The sequence below is a fragment of the Plectropomus leopardus genome, chromosome 13, assembly GCF_026936395.1.
Source record: "Plectropomus leopardus strain MGB_pleo_1.0 chromosome 13, ASM2693639v1, whole genome shotgun sequence".
Lineage (NCBI taxonomy): Eukaryota > Metazoa > Chordata > Actinopteri > Perciformes > Serranidae > Plectropomus > Plectropomus leopardus.
The window spans coordinates 871,014-891,715 of NC_142188.1; the positions used below are offsets into that span (position 1 = coordinate 871,014).

The 20,702-nt window shown below is 38.9% G+C and overlaps 2 protein-coding genes across 2 annotated transcripts; both read right to left on the minus strand.

The window, feature by feature from the left end:
- Window positions 1-684: 684 nt before the first annotated feature.
- LOC121954210 (uncharacterized) lies at window positions 685-10,816 on the minus strand. Its single transcript, XM_042501550.2, has 5 exons — window positions 10,660-10,816; window positions 7,675-8,352; window positions 4,538-7,376; window positions 2,269-2,610; window positions 685-1,131 (listed from the first exon to the last, which is right to left on the minus strand). Exons 1-3 carry the CDS (start codon window positions 10,721-10,723, stop codon window positions 7,336-7,338), a joined length of 783 nt encoding a protein of 260 aa, XP_042357484.2. The 5' UTR covers window positions 10,724-10,816; the 3' UTR covers window positions 685-1,131; window positions 2,269-2,610; window positions 4,538-7,335.
- A 1,266-nt stretch (window positions 10,817-12,082) lies between these two features.
- On the minus strand, window positions 12,083-15,199 carry LOC148187593 (uncharacterized). The gene is made up of 3 exons (XM_088086861.1): window positions 15,013-15,199; window positions 13,937-14,140; window positions 12,083-13,101 (listed from the first exon to the last, which is right to left on the minus strand). Exons 2-3 carry the CDS (start codon window positions 13,982-13,984, stop codon window positions 12,523-12,525), a joined length of 627 nt encoding a protein of 208 aa, XP_087942987.1. The 5' UTR covers window positions 13,985-14,140; window positions 15,013-15,199; the 3' UTR covers window positions 12,083-12,522.
- Between the last annotated feature and the right edge of the window lie 5,503 nt (window positions 15,200-20,702).

Sequence of the window (20,702 nt, forward strand, 5' to 3'; positions counted from 1 at the left end):
CTTATTCACAGACTGATGACGTCACTTTATAACTTGCTGTTTGAATAATGTGAGTTGCAGATTTTGCTGCAGCAGTGGTGAAAAGTACATTTACTCAAGTATTACTTACTCGATTTATTCTTTCCTTATCCTTCATATGTCCTGTTCTCATGTTCTCACCATCCCCTCATGTTTTACTTTATTTACTTGTTCATCTATCTCGTATTCAGTTTGTATTTTCTTATCTTTATCCCCACTGATCTGATGCCGCCCTCTTATATTACTTCTTTTTTATCATCTTTTATTTCATTTACACTTATTTCCTAAAAGTCTTTTTCATTTAGTACTTTCACTTCCTTTTGAGATCTACCTGTTTATTCATGTTATTACTTTGATTCCTTTCATTTGTTTGTCCTTAACCTTTTGTATGCATTTTGTTCTTGGCGTTGTGTTTTATAGAGTTTTCTGTGTATTGGCATGTTTGTTAATGTATATTTTCATTATTCCCTGAGTTCCTGTCTTTGATTTGTCTGTCAAATCACTTTGTAAACACCTGTTTTTAAAGGTGCTATACAAATAAGGGGCAGGCCCTAAGCTGCAGGACAGGTTGGTCATGTTACACTCAGACAATGTGAACAATGGCAGCTATGTGTGATGAGACTGTCCTCCCTCCCTGCCAACAGAGAGACATGACACAATTTGCACTCTTGTTTTAATACATTTATTTTATATCTTATGTACCAAACTTCACAGATTAAATCATTACACATAATACATGTTTACATTTAGAGCTTTTCAGTTCACTCTGTGCAAAAAAAATCAGTGAAAAACATTTACAGCTGGTGAAACAGGATGTCACCCAGCAGTCATTTACATTTCATTTAACGTGAGGTCATGACATCGTGCATGTTTCATACAGATAACATATATTTTTTAAAGATTTCATGGTCAAATGTTTTGAGGATATCAGGGTGACATTCTCCACATAAAACGGAAAAACAAATAATTAGTAAATATTGAAAGCAGTAATAATCCAGCAGTTTGGGCGGAGCTGCTGCTCTCTGAGGACGCTGCAGGTGGCGCTGGATGGATGCGGTCTGCAATGCGTCTAGTTGAGGAGATCTGCAAGTTCTCCTGCTGCCATATCCAGCCCTGAGAAATGTGATGGAAGACAAAGACAGAAAATATGAAAAATATACCACAGAACACAGAATGAACCGAGGACGATCAGATCGCTTGTTTCCATAGCTGCAAACTCTTTGACCTTTTTTAAGGGTTTCAGTTGTTGAAGTTTTGCTTTTTTACTGAGCTACAGCTAACTTCAGTTCTGTTGCTCGGTAGATTGCATTGTCTCGCTATGATGACGGCATTGCATGCAGATGCAGCCACCAGTAGCTCCTCAAATCCTTGCTTTTTTTTTTGACTCCATGGTCCCTTCTACTGAAGCACTTATGAACATCGGGAAAAGTTGTGTGGGGTTTGGACTGAATACAGCAGACCGCGAGAGGATCTGCACGAGCAGCGTACAACGAGTGGCCAGTCAGACCAGAGGGGAGAAATGAAACCGAAAGATGAAGAGCGGGAAGAGAGCCGGCATCAGGGCGAGGCTGACCCGACTGACTGAGAGCTGCTCCTCTACTAAAGCTTCTTCTGGCTAATGTCCGCTCTCAAGAGAATAAAGTGGATGAAATGTGATTGAGACTCACTCAGCAACGAATCAGAGACTGCTCTGCACACATCTTTACAGGGACGTGTTAACCCCTAACATCCCAGATCAAGCTACTGCACTGGATGGGCGCACCTTTTTGGGAGCCTTAAGGGCAGAAGACTCTGATGCAATTTTTAAAAATGCACTGCAGGAATTGAATGGTGCCATCAGCAGCAACATGCCTGAGCAACGGGATGCAATCATCATAGTAACTGCTGATTTTGATCAACTCATCCTTCAGCTCCAAAGATGTAGCAGGATCAAGGACGAATTGTAATTTCCTTTTTTAAACTTTGTTTTAAAAAATGACCAATAAATCTACCTTCTAGTGGATCCTGTAATATTAGAACAGGTACCCAGTGGTTAAAAATACCTACAGTACTGTTGGTGTACGCAGTGTTTCATCATGATTTTTCCAAATTTGCAACTTTTATAAAGAGTGCCCTCTGGCTGCATTGTAAGCTAGAAACTAGACGTCGCAGTGACTGGTTGATTCCGGGTTAAATGCTTGTGAGAGTTGTCCGAACACAAGAAACTGATGTCGATCCAGGTTTCAGGTTAAATCAGTTTGAAGGACTCACCTGATCCTTCGCCTCCCTTGTTGTTCCCATCATCACTTTTTGCTCCGGTGTCAGGATCTCTGTTTTCACCACCACCACCGAGTGCATTGGACAGGCCAAATCCTCCTTTGTCATCATCTTTTTTTCCACCACTGAAGATTGAGAGGGCGTCTCCGGCACTGAATCCTCCTTTGTCATCATCTTTTTTTCCACCACCGAAGATTGAGAAGACATCTCCGGCACTGAATCCTCCTTCGTCATCATCTTTCCCTCCCACACTGAATTCTTTCTTGCCGTCACCTCCATCGTCTTTCTTATCTCCACCACCCAAAGCCTTGCTCACTGCAGTCTCCACCAAATGTCCTGCAGAGCAAACAACCGTTCAGTTATCAGCACCAGGTGACGTCACACTGGGATTTACAGGTAGGATCGCCCAGTGACACCTGAACGCACCACAGGGCCCGAACCTTTTCCACCAAATTAGCTCGGGCCATTGAACTGAGTCTGTTAAGGATTTGAACCTTGGTGCTGTTGAGTTGTTCATTCATTTATATGGCTCATGACCATAATGACCCGATTTGCAGCACAAACATATAATAATAACAGAACAGTACAAAGCCACAGTGCACGGTGTGCTCAAAATACAACAAAAATCGCTTTAACAGCAAGTATGACTTAAACAAGGGCAGGACGGTCTCCAAAAAGCACCAAATTTACAGTCACAACTTGTGGTTTATCTGACTGTAGTAACAGAATGAATTTAAACATCATACTTTAGCAGGAACCTCTCTCTATAAATCATTACACTCGTATTTTTACAAACCAAACACAAACTCGTCTTGTCATCACAAAGGTGACAGAGCCTCTGTTTTCTATCCAGCACTTTATTTCTTCCAGTGATTTCAGGGTTCTGCTGTTATTCACCCTAAAATTACAGATACTGCCGCTTTTCAAACAGCAGATGCTCTCGTTTAAATCCATCAGTGTCATATGGGTCATGCTTCTGAGCTCGCTCTGCCACTTCTGTAAATGTTGATGTGTAACCTCACACACACGACCTCATAACTGTACCTGACAGTTTACTATCCCGTTTGCACATGCACAATTGCACTGTTCGAATTTGCACTGTACTGTTTTATTTGCACTGTTCTTTCTATTGTAAATTTCTAAATTTCTTCTATTGTAAATTTCTAAATTTCTATTTCATATTTCTTTTATATTTGCTACACGTTAGGCATTCTGTGGACAGCAAAGTAAGACTTTCATTGTACAGGGAAACATGTTTCCATACTGTGCATATGACAATAAACACTTTGAATCTTGAATCTTGAATCTAACAGCAGGGGGCAGTAATGCGACTTTAGAGATGCCAGCCACCACTAAACCGAAAAAAGAAGAAAAAGTACAACAAAGTCGCAACATTCGACAAAACATTTGTATGTGTTGACAGAGAAAGAGGGCGATATCTTCTTCACTCTGATACGAGACAAAGAAACTGTGGCGATATTAGATCGGCTTTATCGAGCGGCTGCAAAAGAAATAAATCTACGAATGCTTTTAACGTCCATCGCCATGGTTACTGGAATGTTATCGCCAGAGGAGAAGTCGGGTAATATCACTCGGTGGAGACGCAGTCATCTCGCAATTGTTTATTTAGGAAATTTTTCTAAATATTGCTCAAAGTTTTGTGCAAATCTGTGATGAAAACTCAGCTTGTGAAATGGTGACTGTCGGCCCCCAGAGGTCCCTCCCACATCAAATGCGCAAAACAAACTTTTGTGCGTTTAACCTGGAGAGACATCAGTTCTCTTGTGTCTTTGAGCAAATTGTTACAATTTCTTTCAAAAACATGAAAATTTTTTTTTTAAAAATTAGGTAAATTTAGAAAAGTGTTTAAAGCATTGGGAGAAAAAATCTAGTTAAAAATTATATTTCTAATCATCATAATTAAATAATTTAAAAATGGATTTCAAAAGAATAATTCTAAGCACTTTTTCCAAGTCATCCTTTCTTTGTTGTTACTTTTTAACTTTTTTGTGCATTCGTTTATTATTCCTTTTTTTAAATGATTTTTACGTATTTTTCTTGGAATTTTTGCCAATTTCTTGCTGTTTTTTTTGGTTATTTCTTCTTTCATTGCTCATTGCCTTCCTCCCATGTTTTTAAGCCACTTTGCTCTGGTTTCAAAGGGGCAACAAAAGATCAAGTCAAGTCATTTTTAACAAACTTCGGTTTCTTTAAAACTCAAAGTTGATCTGAAATCCGAGATAATTTAAAAACGATAACTCACCCGTGATTTTCCCCACAGTCCCAGCAAGATCCCCGCCTTCCCCAAAGCCTTTCAAAAGACTTCCAAATCCTGCCATTGTGCTGAGTGTGTGTCAAGTGTGTGTCGAGTGTGTGTCGAGTGTGTGCTGAGTGTGTTTATGGATGGAGGGCTGGTCTTGTAGCAGCAGGTGACGAATCAGGTGTGTCTGCAGGTGGAGCCGCCTCACAGCTCGGTGACGTGACAGAAACTGAATGTTTCACATGTAAACTGACACACGAGTCGGTCTGCAGCTCAGTGAGCACAAACTGACACGTGTGTGTGTGTGTGTGTGTGTGTGTGTGTGTGTGTGTGTGTGTGTGTGTGCGTGTATATGTGTGTGTGTGTGTGTGCCTCTCTCAGCGTCCTCGTCCTCCCTTTAAAAGAATTTAAAGAAAAGCTGCATGACTCATCACGCTTTCATCTCAAAGGCCCTTTGACAAAGAGAGGGATTAACGAGGATCATGAATGAAGAGATCATTTATCTTCCTTTAAATCACTTTTAAAAGTGTGTTTTTATCAAAAGGCATTCGAATTATTTCTTTTTAATGGATAGTTTTATTAATCCATATATATATATATATATGGTACCTGAAATTGCACTTAAGTCCTGCAATGCACTGTTTTGATTTTATTTACAACCACTGATTTTACATTTTTCTTGTGTGTTGTATTTTTTTTGTTGCTTTTTCTTATATATAAATATTTTTCTGTGGTTTTTTTGTGATTTTAAGTGTGTAGTACTGGTTTTGATAAGTGCTATATAAATAAATTTTATGATTTAAAGAAAAAGCACATCCTACTCTTTTTTTTTTTTTTTACAGATTTAATGCAAATATATTTAGATCACCTCATCTTCTTGTGCTGCCTTCATGTTCCTTTCACACGTATTTAAACCTTTGAAACGTTTTTTAAAAAACATGGGAAAAACTCAGTCATAAATTTGGTATGAATTGTTCTGCATATTGCAAAAATGTAGTAGATTTGGAAAACATTTTATAAAGTTAGGAAAAAACAAAAAAAAACTAAGTAAAAAACGAAAGCAAACAGCTGGGGGAAAGCTACATTTTTCAGTATTTTACAAAATGATCATGTCTGAAAGCAGTTTTTTCCAAGAATGTACTGGTTTTGTTTAAATTTTTCTTTCTTAAAAACAATTCTAATCTTTCTTCTTTTTTAAATTTAGTCATTTCTTTTCTCAGGTGGCAAGAAAGTGACCTGAAAATTATACTAAAAAAGACAGAAAAATCAAGTTAAAACAGGAAAAAGATTTCTTCTTCTTTTCTAAAATAAGGTCATTTTTTTTATAACAATAGATTTTTTTGGTTTGTTTTGGCATTTTAATTTTCTTTCTTTATTTATTTATTTAGTATGTCAAGTTGTTTTTTTTGTGAATTCCTAAAAATTCCTGCTGATTTGCCAATGTTTAGTTTTTGGTAGGAAATCAAGGCTGTGTGCTGATGTCAAAGGTTGATATCAGTCTGTTTTGTTTTTAATACTTTATTTTTTCTCCAAAGAAAGCACAGACTCTTAAAAACAGGTCAGAACAGGTAACTGAGGACATCGCTCTCTTTAGTTTGTGTTTTGTTGTGTCGATCTTGTGTGATAGAGGAGTCGAATTACACCACGCGCCCTTTTTAATGAGAGCGTTCACGGAGCCCGAGGAGGCGAAGCTGTGTTAACAAAGACGGCCGATAAAAGCCTTCCTGATGTGTCGGGGGGGGCACGCAGGTGAGCGCAGGTAAACTGCTGCAGGACAGACACGTAACCACACGAAAAACACGACGGACTGCCAGAGAACGAAGACAGCAGGCTGCTGTAAACACAGAAGCACCGATGAGGGAAGCGACTACAGGTGTGCAGGTGAACCAGGAGGTGAGGTGAATGAGTCTGAGGCCTCCTGGTGGACAGGTAAGGAACTCCACATTACAGAGCTTAATGCTCAGCTCTGATTATTTCCCCACATCTGCCGTTTCTGCAGAGGCAGTTCACGCGCATGTTTGAAAAGACTGATATCTGACATCAGTGTGAACTGATCTCTGCCAAAAAATGTGACCAGAAACACTACAAGTCTGTGTGTCGGAAAGAAAAGACTCGAAGAAAAACTGTGCAGCTGTGTGCAAAAAGAGGCACCAGCGACTCCATTTTATTTTATTTTATTTTATTTTATTTTATTTTATTTTAGATTCATTTATATTAGATTAGTTGGTCAGTGAAGCTTTAATTTTATTTAATTTCAATTAATTTAATTTAATTTAATTTAATAATTTGATTGAATTTAGTTTAGTTTAGTTTAATGTAGTTGGTCTGAGGAAAAAGTTTACTTTAGTTTAGTTTAGTCTCAGAAACATGTTTGTTGTATTTTATTCTTTCCCATTTTCCCTTTTTACTTTATTGTTGAAGAACATCACAGAACATTTCAGGGGAGCAGCATATACAGTCAACATTTTTTAAACACCTTTCTTATACTGCTGTCCCAACATGCACAACTAAAAACTGCAGGAAATCCAGATGAATAAAACAACACAAAACAATAACCACAAATCTGTCTGGAGAGATCAAGAAGCTAGAGGCTGATACAAACAGCATTGTTATAATAATTATATCAGTTTTGAATGATTTCATATTTGAAAGTTTTGCGGATGTCACTCGTAGGGTTGAATTTTCTGACAAAACTCAAAAATCATTTGTAAATATCAAAAGCGGTAATTTTTCAGCAGTTTGGGTGGCGTTGCTCTGCTGCGGGTTTGATGGATGCGGTCTGCAGGGGGTCTCGGCGGTGTCTACAGTCCAAATCCCTTAAAGATGTTCTTCACATCCAGCCCTGAGAAAAGTGACATAAAGAAAAGCGAAGAGAATATTACACTACGGTGGGCTGCTGACTGCAGATCAGTTTTCACTATAGCTGCAAACCTTTTTCAGCTTTTTGTAAAAATTTGTCATGAAAAAAAGGAAAAAGTCCCTGTGATGTTCTAAGTTTGTTGGTACGGTCAGCAACATCGAGATCGTACACGACTGAAGGTTCACCGACGTTAAACTAAAATCCAGTGACTCCACTGGAAACTGCAGTTTAACTGTTTCAAATTCTGCTCTGACCAGAGCTGAAGTCCGTTAGGACTCACCTGCTCCTCCTCTGTCGTCGTCATCGGGATTTCCGCCCAAAGCGCCCGTGATGATGTTCCCGACGTCGATTCCTCCTTTTTCTTCTTTCTTTCCTCCCAAAGCGCCCGTGATGATGTTCCCGACGTCGATTCCTCCTTTTTCTTCTTTCTTTCCTCCCAAAGCGCCCGTGATGATGTTCCCGACGTCGATTCCTCCTTTTTCTTCTTTCTTTCCTCCCAAAGCGCCCACGATGATGTTCCCGACGTCGATTCCTCCTTTTTCTTCTTTCTTTCCTCCCAAAGCGCCCGTGATGATGTTCCCGACGTCGATTCCTCCTTTTTCTTCTTTCTTTCCTCCCAAAGCGCCCGTGATGATGTTCCCGACGTCGATTCCTCCTTTTTCTTCTTTCTTTCCTCCCAAAGCGCCCACGAGGATGTTCCCGACGTCGATTCCTCCTTTTTCTTCTTTCTTTCCTCCCAAAGCGCCCGTGATGATGTTCCCGACGTCGATTCCTCCTTTTTCTTCTTTCTTTCCTCCCAAAGCGCCCGTGATGATGTTCCCGACATCGATTCCTCCTTTTTCTTCTTTCTTTCCTCCCAAAGCGCCCACGAGGATGTTCCCGACGTCGATTCCTCCTTTGCTGTTTGCCCCATCTTTTTTGTCTCCTCCACCCCTGAGCATGTCCTCGACTGCATTCTCTGTAGAACAAACAAATTGGTCAGCACCTGGTGGCGTCACATTGTAAACTCCAGGTAGGAGGCCCCGATGACATTTGAATGGCACCATGGGGCCCAACACAGAGGCATATTTTGGGGACCAGTATGATCAGAAAAACTACTAAACTTAACTTTGCATTCCAGTGCTATTTCTGTGGCCCAAGAAAGTTCAGTAAACATGAGCTATTCTCTCTTAAATCCAGAAACCAGACAAGGAAGTTTCAAATTTGTGGTCATATGTGGCCTTGGAGTTTGTAGGCGGGTTTCCATTAACCCTCAAGTTACACAAATTAAAATTACAAATATAAACATTCATCCGAAATTTTGAATCCACAATTCGTCAATTGAAATCGTGGACTACATCTCCCAGAAATCCCTCATACGTGGCTGCTCCCACGTATAAGGAGCTCGCCTTTCCATCACGGCTCCATAACACGCCTACGTGGCCTCGGATTGGAAATGATGACGGCTAGTGCGGCGGCTGCAATAGAAATAAAGCTGCTAATGTTTTGAACATCCATCGCCATGGTTACTGGGATGTTACCACATGACATCACTCAGTGGAAACACAGTTGGCTCCACGTTGAGTTTTATCCACATTTACTAAATATCACATTAAGTTTGTGCAAATCTGTGATGGAAACTCGCCTCGACAGACAGTTCACGGTCACTCTCAGTAACTTCTCATCTACTGCCATTACTCACTGTGGAGAACCTCTGGGCTCTATGCTAGATCCTCTTCTGTTCTTTTCCGATAATTTAATTTCAGAGTATTGCGTGAGATTAGGAAAACTTTAATAACTTTTACAGGGGAAGATTACAGATTACATCCAGTTGAAACTTCTCCTGGTTAGTATTTAGTACACAACATTAATCATAGGCTAACTGTTCCCCTTGCGTCTGTGTGCTTTAATGTGAGCAAGCTAACACCTAATCACTATGTGGCACGTATCTACAGCTGGATACGTGGACGGAAAACCGCCCAATCTGGAAACCCTGATCTGTAGAACTACGGAAAAATGTCTTGTTGTGTCGTTGAGTGTCGAAAAAAACAGTCTTCATTTTTATCGAATGCCATCATCAAGCAAATCGAAGACGTCTGTGGTTGCGAGCATCTCTGTGCAATGCTCGGTTCGTATCAGGCGAGTTTTCCTCCACTCTTGATTACACATGAATGCAGAATTCATGCTATAGTCATTAAATATAAGTTATAAATAAAACAGTAACGCCTGTCTTGTACAGCTGCGTTTTCTGTCCTTGCCGCTGGCTCGGCAGTACCTCGGTCCGTAGGACACAACAGCCGTTTGACAAGTTAGGATATTCAAGCACATGTCCACAGAGGACAAAGTTGTGTCCATCTTGGGACTTGTTCGCCGTGATTTTCTCTCTTGTATAGACACTCAGGGTTTCCACCAGGTAGAGGTAGAGGTCCGGTCACTGTAATTTGGGCTATTATTTGGGGTCTTTGACACCAATCCGACAACGAGTACGGATCAGGAAACTGAAGGTCAAAATGTTCGTGCAGGACAACCTGTCTGCTGCTGGCAACGCATGAAAATAACCGGAGAAGGCGTCCGTACAACACGTCATCTTTGTTTACAAACGCCAAATTGGTCTATTTTTCTGGACAGTTTTAGACCATGAAGTGAAGATCTGATCCAGCCCGCCTGAGCCTCAGATGGGTGGAGATCACATTTCATCTAAAACCGAATTAATGAATAAAATTCCCCTGAGGCTCCAAACATGACTGACCCTGAAAATGACTCATCTGCTCCACCCAGCAGATTAAAACCAATGCTTTTTTTAACCCCTTTGTGTGTTGCTCTGAAGATATTTTCAAAGTAAAGTACATTTCATTTTAGTGTGTCCATGTCGATTAAGTTGGAATAAGGACTTTTGTATAACTGGCTATCATAAACTGCATTTAAATGCAAAACTACACAGTTACTAAATGACAAAATTAAATATTAAACATTTACTTAACTGCCCCACATAGTAATGCGTGTCTCCTGCACACTGTGTATTAGCATGTTCTTGCAGTTAAAATGTGATATTTTACAATCAGAGAAAATCATTTCAGACTCAAACATGCAGTCGCACTTATTATTAGTGTTTTTATTATTATTTTGTGTCTTTGCAAACTTTCTACACAAACGTTTCAAACAATCTTTTGCGTGTTTGATAAAAGATGTGATTGTTCCCTGCAGCTACTTTCTGCCTTAAACAAACTTCTGCATCTTAAACTCAGATGTGACCGGATCTCTGAGGTGTTTTAGAAGCGACGCTCACCTGCTTTTTGTCTGATGATTTCAGTGCCGGCCCTGGCGATGCATTCGTTGAGAAAATCTGCCATGTTTGCAGCTGTGCTGAGAGTGTGTGTGTTCAGAGTGTGTGTGTTGAGAGTGTGTGTGGAGTGTGTTTTGGATGGAGGAGATTTGGTCTGCAGGTGATGCCTCTCTGGTCCCGCCCTGTGGAGGAATCGGGTGGAGCTGTGACGTCTCTGCAGCCCAACAAAGAACCTCTACATTTGTGTGGCATGTAAACACAGTCAATCTGACTCATCAAAACACTCAACTTTATTTATATTCACCTGAAGGCACTTTGACAAAGACTGGGAGTGCGAGGATTATTAACTCTTTAACACCTGGATCATCATCAGTTTTCTTGTTCTGCATTCAAACGAATGTTTTCCAATTAGAATTTAAACCTCCGAAACCCAAGAAAACTGGCTTGATTTCTTTTAAAAACACAGGATAAAACATAACGGGAGTAATTAAAGTACCAAAAAAATCTTCGAAAATTTCCATTAAGAATCCTCTTAATTGTGTAATTATAACAATGTTACAAAGGAAAAAACACTTTCTTGAGGTCATTTTATTGGTTATTTGTGCTTCTTTTTTTCTTCTTATTTTCAGGTGTTTTCTTGTTTTTTTTTTGTTTTGTGTTTTACTAATTTCTTGTTCAATTTGGCAGTTTCTTGGGACGGACAAAGTTTAGTTCTTTGGCTCACTTTTGGTGCAGTTTACTTAAAAAAAAATAAATCCACCAGATGTCGCTGTGACTTTTTGTTTTCAGTTTTCCTCCTAAAGGAAGTTATGGGGGAAAAAAAAACTCCTGACACGAGTCTCGAAAGGTAAATAAAAAAAAACAAACAAACAAAGAAACAAACAAAACAAAACAAAAAAAACCCCAAAAACCCAAAACAAAAAACAATGCTCTACCAAAAGGTTTATTTTTAAGCTGAGTTAATTACATTAAAACCAACTATTGATAAAAAAAGAAATGAAAACACTCTTCTGATCATTGATTGTTATCGAACGATTCCTTTAATGTTATCCAAAAATGAATATGGTGAAATTATCTCATAAGTGTGATTTTTCTTTCTTTCTTTCTTCTCTGGAAAAGCTACTGATGTTAAGATAATAATAAAGTCATTATGAAAAAAAAAAAAGATTTATTCACGGTTGTAAATACCGTATATTTTTCACCATGTCTGAGGTGTCTTTTAAGTATTGTAATGTTACTTTTTTAATGCATATATTGAAATAATATTAGTGGCCTGCTAATAATTAATAATAATTCTGCTAACAAATGCACATCTGTTGTATAAGAAGCTTTATAATAGCACATGGTTTGTTATGTTGTATTTTGGCCTATATTTAAAAACAACAACAACAACAAATTAACAAATGAATAACCAAAAAAACATGGGTCTGTTAAACAAAAAGACTTTTTATTATCAATGCAAAACTATATAAAAAATAGTATGAATTTTTTGACTCAAATGTGACTAAAGTTTGTGCTGAATATTTAGTGACAGAAGATCACTCAAAAACACAACAAACCACTTTTGAAAATGTTTAATTAGCATTTGTTTAGCATTAGCAACCTTCACCAAAACACAAGAGACAGTTTGCACTGATGTGTTAATTTATTTAATTTATGACAATAACAGTTTAACTGCATTTCTGACACAAAACATCGGCCGTCTCCATGTGACATTTTCATTTAATAACACAGTTTAGAAATGTTTGCACATCTACCAACATAAAAAGATTTAATTATAACAAAAAGTACATTTTTATTTTCATTATTAAGAGCTTTTCAATTTGCTCTTAAGGTGTAAAACCACATTTATATTTAATTTGATGTTCAGTTATGACATCGTGCATGTTTATTAGATATAGATAGATAGATTAGATATATTATGTTTTTAATGATTTCATCTGGTCTGCAGGTGGAGGTTTGGTGGATGCGGTCTGCAGGTGGAGGTTTGGTGGATGCGGTCTGCAGGTGGAGGTTTGGGGGATGCGGTCTGCAGGTGGAGGTTTGGTGGATGCGGTCTGCAGGTGGAGGTTTGGGAGATGTGGTCTGCAGATGGAGGTTTGGGGGATGCGGTCTGTAGGTGGAGGTTTGGTGGATGCGGTCTGCAGGTGGAGGTTTGGGGGATGCGGTCTGCAGGTGGAGGTTTGGTGGATGCGGTCTGCAGGTGGAGGTTTGGTGGATGCGGTCTGCAGGTGGAGGTTTGGGAGATGTGGTCTGCAGATGGAGGTTTGGGGGATGCGGTCTGCAGGTGGAGGTTTGGTGGATGCGGTCTGTAGGTGGGGGTTTGGTGGATGTGGTCTGCAGGTGGAGGTTTGGTGGATGCGGTCTGCAGGTGGGGGTTTGGTGGATGTGGTCTGCAGGGCTCCATTTAAAAGAGGTTTTTGCAAAAACCCATAACAGCCTCGGCTGAGAAAAGTCACAGAAAGACAAAGACGAGAAAATATAAAAAACTTTTCAGCTAATGGCAAAAAAATGTAGCTAAAAAAACCAAAAGAACCTTTTTTACGGGTTTTGGTTGCTGATGTTCGAGGTCTTGATGTTTAACTGAATCACAGCAACATTTACAAAGTGAGCTAACTCTTTTTTGGGGGGCTATTTTGTAAAATGTGTTTACTCATTTCTTGCTAATTTGGGGTTTATGTCTTCTTGTCTTTGCTTGTCGTGCTCTTACAGTGTTTTTGAGTGAAATGAAGCCAGTTTGTTTGGGTTTCAAAGGGTTAACTGAGCCACAGTAACATTTCCTATCTGTATTTTTGTCGCTCAGGGACCCCCAAAAAAACACCGGCAGAATTAAATCTTACCTGTTTCTGGTATTTCTTTAAATTTACACGGAAAGTTTCCACCTGGAATATTTCTGGAATTTTGCAGCTTTATTTCTAAATTACTATTTTTTTCCAATATTTCCTATAAATTTATTTCATTTTCCCACTTTCTGGCGTTTGGCAGCGTTTCTCCTGTCTCAAACCAGCCGTCTTTTGTGGAGCTTTTTATTAATAAAAACAAAACAATGACGCAAAAAAAGCTCCATTAGCTGCTCACACATTTTGGACTCTCTGACTCTCCGTCCCCTCAGAGGTCAGTGACATCAACATGTCTTTCTGCTGAAATCTGCAGGCTCACCAAAGTTAACCTCAAGTCCAAAAATCGCGACAGTTTCACTGGATTTATGTGAAATTGCAGCTGAACTGTGGAGTTTTAATTTCTGCTGTGATCAGAGCTGAAGTCAGACTGAAGGACTCACCTGCTCCTCCTTCGTCTTCGTCCTTCTTGTCACCTCCAGGAATAACATCTGAGATGACGTTCATCACGTTGGACGCCAAGTTGTCATTTCCACCACCATTACTGACAAGTCCAGATGCGAATTTTCCAATATCGAATCCCGACTTTTCTTCACCTTCGTCTCCTCCTCCCGTACATTTCTTCACAAAGTTTTTGGCCTCGTTTTCTGCGGAGCAAACAGCTGTTCAGTTCACCTGCTGACGTCACATGAGGCGCGCCTCCATTAACCCTCAAATAGTGCAAGTTGAAATTGCAAATATTAACTACGAAACCTCGAAACACTCCTCATTTATCGCAAAAACGTTTTGAGGGTGGAATGAGGTGGTATGTCAGCCGATTCCAAAAAGACATTTTTCGCAAAACTGTAAAGGGAAACACTTCCTATGCTTTTATAGCTCGTATGATGTGTGACAGTGGGTGACGGTAATGCGACTTTATGGACGCCAACCGCCATTAAACCCGCCATCACGTGACATCGAACAAAACGTGGCTCTGTATGTGAGGACGGAGGAAGAGAGCAAGATCTTCTTCAATCTGACACCAGACAAAAACATTATTAGATATTCGATTTATCGAGCGTAAATAGAGCTGCTGATGTTTTGGACATCCATCGCCATGGTTACTGGGATGTTATCACCGGAGGAGAAGTCAGATAACATCGCTCAAAAACGGCCCATCTGATCCACAAAATTCAAACTAATGATTTAAATTTCAAAAGCTCCGTCTGAAAATCATTCACAAGAAAAGAAAAATTTCATATTTTGAAAATTAATTAATTAATTTAATGCTCGTCCATCTTACTTATTTTGTTTTTAATTTATTTTGTATGTTTTACTGACTTAAATTTGTTTTGTTTTGTTTCTTTGACTATTGTGAAACGTGCTCTGTGAATAAAATGTGTTATTATTATCATTATTATTATACTTCTGCATGTTTAATAAAATATCTGAGTACCTCCTCCAGCTCTAAGTGTTTTCTGCTTTCTGCAAGTAACAAATATTTTAATAGATACAGAAATATTTTTATAATGATACTCACCCACCACCTTACAGGCGATGTCCCTTTTGATATCTTTAACCGTATCATTGTTCCCCAAAAATTTATCCGCAGCCTGAAACAGCCCTGACATTTTCAGCTGAGTCGAGCGTGAGTCGAGTGTGTGTGTGTGTCGAGTGTGTGTTGATGGTGTGTGTGGAGTGTGTTAGAGGATGGAGGAGGTTTGTTCTTATAGCAGCAGGTGTGTGTCCTGCAGGTGACGCCTCTCTGGTCTCTCCCTGCGGAGGAATCAGGTGGAGCTGCAGAGCCGACCTGCCTCACAGCTCTGAGACGCCACACTTTTATTTTGTTTCACGTGTAAACGCAAAGGGTTAACAAGCACTTTCAGGTGTGTGTGTGTGTGTGTGTGTGTGTGTGTGTGTGTGTGTGTGTGTGTGGGTATGTGTGTGTGTGTTGGCTCTGTGCTCACTGTCCTCCCTTCAGAAGAATTTAAAAAATGTTGCCTGACTCATCACAACACTTTTATTCCTGTCCACATAAAGGCCGTCTGAGTGTTATTAAATACCATTTACAACAAAAAATCTCTTCTTCAGTTTAACTGTGAAGATACTGAGTGTTCAGACAGATCCACACCCACCACTGCTAATAACAAAAAAGATCATCAATTTATTTATAATAATAATGCTTCAAACTACCAATAATTATGTCACTGTATGCAGCTATTTTCTTCTTTTTTAATCTCTTTTTAAACTTTCATGAATACTATTTATTTTAACTGTGTTGTTTTGAATTGGTGAGATGATTTTATTACTCTTCTTCTTGCTGTGCAGTGCTCCCTGTATTTTCACGTTAGTATTAATCTCGATGTCACGCTCTCAATGATCCATCGAGAGAGATCTCACTGAAAAATCTTTATTTTCATTAAATTGTATTTGTGGTTTAATTTTAGTCTGTATCATCATTTCTTTGACGTGTGAATAAATTGATGATGATGATGATGACGGTGATGATGATGATGATGATGATGATGATGACGGTGATGATGATGATGATGATGATGATGATGATGATGATGATGATGATGGTGATGATGATGGTGATGATGATGATGATGATGATGGTGATGACGATGATGGTGATGATGATGGTGGTGATTATGATGGTGATGATGATGATGATGATGGTGATGATGATGATGATGATGATGATGGTGATGAACATGATGATGGTGATGATGATGATGGTGATAATGATGATGATGACGATGATGGTGATGATGGTGATGATGATGATGATGATGGTGATGATGATGATGGTGATAATGATGATGATGACGATGATGGTGATGATGGTGATGATGATGATGATGATGATGATGGTGATGAAGATGGTGATGATGATGATGATGACGATGGTGATGATGATGATGACGATGGTGATGATGATGATGATGATGATGATGATGATGATGATGATGACGATGGTGATGAAGATGGTGATGATGATGATGATGATGACGATGGTGATGATGATGATGATGATGATGATGGTGATGATGATGGTGATGGTGATGATGATGATGATGATGATGATGGTGATGATGATGATGATGATGATGACGATGATGATGATGATGATGGTGATCATTTTACATAATTGCTATAATTTTTTTTTTTTTTTCCTTAAGTCTTTTTTGTGTTTGTTTTCTTTCTTTCTCTTACTTTTTTTTTATCATATTTTATTGCATTTATTCTGGTGTTGTTTTTTTTTTTTTAACTTTTTTTATTCAATACATTAACTGCCTGTTTTATTACTTTTACTCAGTTTTTTTTTTGGTTTATCTTTTGTTTATGCATTTTGTTCGTGTCATTTTGTTTGACTGTTGTAGACTTTCCCTGTTTGGCCTTTCTTGATGATGTTTATTTTTATTATTAATTTTTTTGCTTTTTCCATTAAAGCACTTTGTAAACAACTATTTTTAAAGGTGCTATATAATAAAGTTCTGATTATTATTTACATTTTTTAATGTTTTTGCTTTTTTCCCTGTTTCTCATTGCCTTCCTCCCTTTTGAATGAAATCAAGCCAGTCTCAGGTTTCAAAGGCTGAAGTTCACCTCTGACATGAATGTCTGTGCCTCCAGTTTCCAGCTGATCCTTGCTCACTAATTAGCAATAAGATCATGGAAAATATGACATCAGGACTAAGTGAAAGTGACAGAAGTCACATTGATGTTTTTAGTTTGAAATGATGGTCAGACTGAGGGTTTGTTAGGGGGCAGGAACTCGAAAACACTTTGCAGAAACTGAAGCATCAGACTAACATTCACCGCACCATCAAAAGACATCGAGCCTGGTTCCCTGAGGAGCACAAACTTCATTTCAGATGCAAATTTAAAAAAGAAAAAAAAGAGCACGAGACTTCGATAAGTCTGGTGTTAACCGTTTGGCCTCAGAGGACGAGCAGCCGTCTGTAAACCGCTCCAACGCCATCGCTCGAAATGAGCTCCAATTAAAAGTTACGACCGAGTTGTTGACCCTGTTTTCGTGTCACCTCTGCGGTCAGAGTCACCGCCCAGCTTCATCACAAAAGAGTTTAAATGTTCTGATGTTGCTGGCGGCGAGGAAGATCAGGTTCTGCGCCGCTGAATGAGTGCAGGTGGTGCTCCGGGGCAGGCGTACCTGTGTTTTACTGGCCACACCCGAAAATAACTCAACACATGTCTCGGTGCCAACGTGATCTGACACGACACGTGAAAATAAAAATGTGCTTGATGTTCTGGATACCTGAAGGGATGTAAGGTCACCACGGTTACCGGCTCCTCCATGAGGAGGTCTCTCATACAGAAGAGGTGGATGCTGGGAAAGTTTGAATTAAAAAACGAACATTAGTGAATGTTAATCAGTCACTACTTAATCAGTTTCTACTGCATGTATGGTACTGCATGTATGATACTGTATGTATGGTACTGTATGCATGGTACCATATGTATGGTACTGTTACTGTATGCATGGTACGGTATGCATGGTACCGTATGCATGGTACCGTATGTATGGTACGGTATGTTACTGTTCCAGGAATGTTGTAGTCGATATCAACACCAGTGACATTAAATATTTCTCCATAACAGATTCAACGAATAACGATACAAAACGAAATCAAAACAATAACTTCTTTCTACTTAAACATACAGTCCATTACTTGACCAGATTTACTGCCTCACAGTTTATTACCTCAAATCAAAATAAAAGTATGGTTGGGATATATTAAGAAATTCCCTCAGGATGATAGTAGGATAACATGTTCTCAAGTATGTGACGGGTGTGAGGTCACTGTGACCTTGACGTTTGACCACCTTATTCTGACCAATTTATCGTTGAGTCCAAGTGGCGGTTTGTGTCAAATTTGAAGAAATTCCACCAAAACGTTATTGGGAAAACACATTTTCAAGTATGGGATTGGTGCAAAGTCACTCTGACCTTGACCGTAGACCACCATCCTCTAACCAATTTATTGTTGAGTCCAAGTGGATGTTTGCGCCAAATTTGAAGAAATTTCTGTTATGGTGTTTTTATGGTAACATGTTCTTAAATATGGGATGGATGAAATGTCACTGTGACCTTGACCTTTGTTCAAATGGACATTGGTGCCAAATTTGAAGAAATGAACTCAAGTTGTTTTTAGAATAAGTCACTGTGACCTTGACCTTGGATGACCAAACTCCAACCAGTTTGTCGTTGTGTCAAAGTAGAAGTTTGTGTTAAATTTGACAAAATCCCCCAAAGATGTTCTTTGAATAAAATGTTCTTAAGTATGGGACAGCTGCAAGGTCACTGCGACCTTGACCTCAGACCACTATAGTCTAACTACAACCAATTTATTACTGAGCCCAAGTGCACGTTTGTGCCAGGTTTTAAATTTAGCTGTTTTGGGATAATTTCGTCTTTTGTGGCTCATTGCCTTCTTCTCATGTTTTTGAAAAATCAAGTCAATTTTCTCAGGTTTCAAAGGGTTAAATTGACATTTTCTGTGCAGTTTTTTTAAAGACTATAAATAAACGCGACCGTGCCCAGTATCTGGGTGTTTCATTTTAATATACGAGGACATTATGGAGCTGTCAGTGAGTTTATGACACGGAAACACCCTTCAGCTGCTGAACAATGAAGCAGCTCATCAAAACGTGTGAGCTGATTTGCAGGAACGGGTTCGTCTTTTGTTGTGAGGCTGTTTTTGTTTGTAATGTTTCATCAGACAAAACCATGATGATCAAAACCGACCAAACTCGTCTGTCGGGTCAAAGCTGTGACACGGACAAATATTTCCTGACTTAAAGTCACAGTGACGGACCTGAACTGAAGCATCTTCATAAAGTCATTTAAGTCTTTGAAACCGGAGCAAAATAACTCGATTTCATTCAAAAACAGAAAAAGGCAACAAGCAACTTCATAAGAAAAGACACAAATATTAGAACGGAATTACTGCAAAGTTGCAAATAAATTACCTTGAAAATAAAAAAAAAATAGAGAGAAAAGAAAAAAGTAAAAAGCAAGGAAATGACCTAGAAAGTGCCAAAAATTAAATATTTAACTTTTCTTGTACTTTTCAGGACATTTCTAAATTGTGGATTATATATCAAGCTAAAAAATGTTACTTTCATTGAAATTGTTTAAACCAAAATCAGTCCTAATCATAAATAACAAATATTCTTAAATCTTTAGAATTTTAACATTTAAATGCCAGGTTTTTGTCATGATGTCACCATGTTTTTAGATGAAAAACAAAACAAAACAAAAATGATTATTTTTCATATTTGTTTTGTTTTGTTTTGTTTTGTTTTGTTTTGTTTTGTTTTGTTTTGTTTTGTAGCTGTAGTCTGGGATATGTCAGTGTGTGAGTGTAGCTGCTGACAGTCTGAGTTATGTCAGCGTGTGAGTGTAGCTGCTGACAGTCTGGGATATGTCAGTGTGTGAGTGTAGCTGCTGACAGTCTGGGATATGTCAGTGTGTGAGTGTAGCTGCTGACAGTCTGGGATATGTCAGTGATCAGCAGCTACATTGACTGTGACAGGTCACCTAGTGGAAATAGCATGTATTTCCTCCATATGCCAAATATGGTCAAAATGACCTCATCAGGTGGAAAATAGTCAAAATGACAAATTCAGAGTCAAAAGCCCAGAATGACACCCAGAAATAATACAAGTCCTGTTTTTCTGCTCTGATGGCTGTGGGATCAAAAATGTCAGTTTGAATGGGTTTCAATGGAGCATTTTTGGACCTGAACAGTCTGAATGTAACTATTTAGTTTCCACAGTGTATTTTAGACTTATTGTAGGAGCTGAGCTGCAAATTCACTGATTACACTCAAATACACAATCTGGACTACATTTAGGACACATGCATCAACACACACACAGTTATTACAACAGGAAGAAGAAAAGAGACTAAAATGAGACCAACAGTCCCTGAAGGGTTAATAACAAACAGTCCCTAACTCTTCATCAGAGGAACTTTATTTGAACATAAATAAAAGTGAGTGTTTTGATGAGTCAAACAGCCTTTTTAACATTCTTTTGAAGGGAGGACGCTGAATACGAACCACACACACACACACACACACACACACACACACACACACGTGACACACTGTGCAGTCTGGGCTCATTAACCGTTTGTGTTTACACGTGAAACAAAATAAAAGTGTGGCGTGACGTCTCAGAGCTGTGAGGCAGGTCGGC

Bases quoted from the DNA above. Each gene is read 5' to 3' on its own strand.
- LOC121954210 (XM_042501550.2), bottom strand. From the start codon at position 10,723: ATGGCAGATTTTCTCAACGAATGCATCGCCAGGGCCGGCACTGAAATC. The intron at 8,353-10,659 runs GTGAGCGTCGCT...TTTGTTCTACAG, and splicing joins AATCATCAGACAAAAAGCAG to AGAATGCAGTCGAGGACATG. The intron at 7,377-7,674 runs GTGAGTCCTAAC...CACTTTTCTCAG, and splicing joins CGACGACAGAGGAGGAGCAG to GGCTGGATGTGAAGAACATC.
- LOC148187593 (XM_088086861.1), bottom strand. From the start codon at position 13,984: ATGTTATTCCTGGAGGTGACAAGAAGGACGAAGACGAAGGAGGAGCAG. The intron at 13,102-13,936 runs GTGAGTCCTTCA...GACTTTTCTCAG, and splicing joins CGAAGACGAAGGAGGAGCAG to CCGAGGCTGTTATGGGTTTT.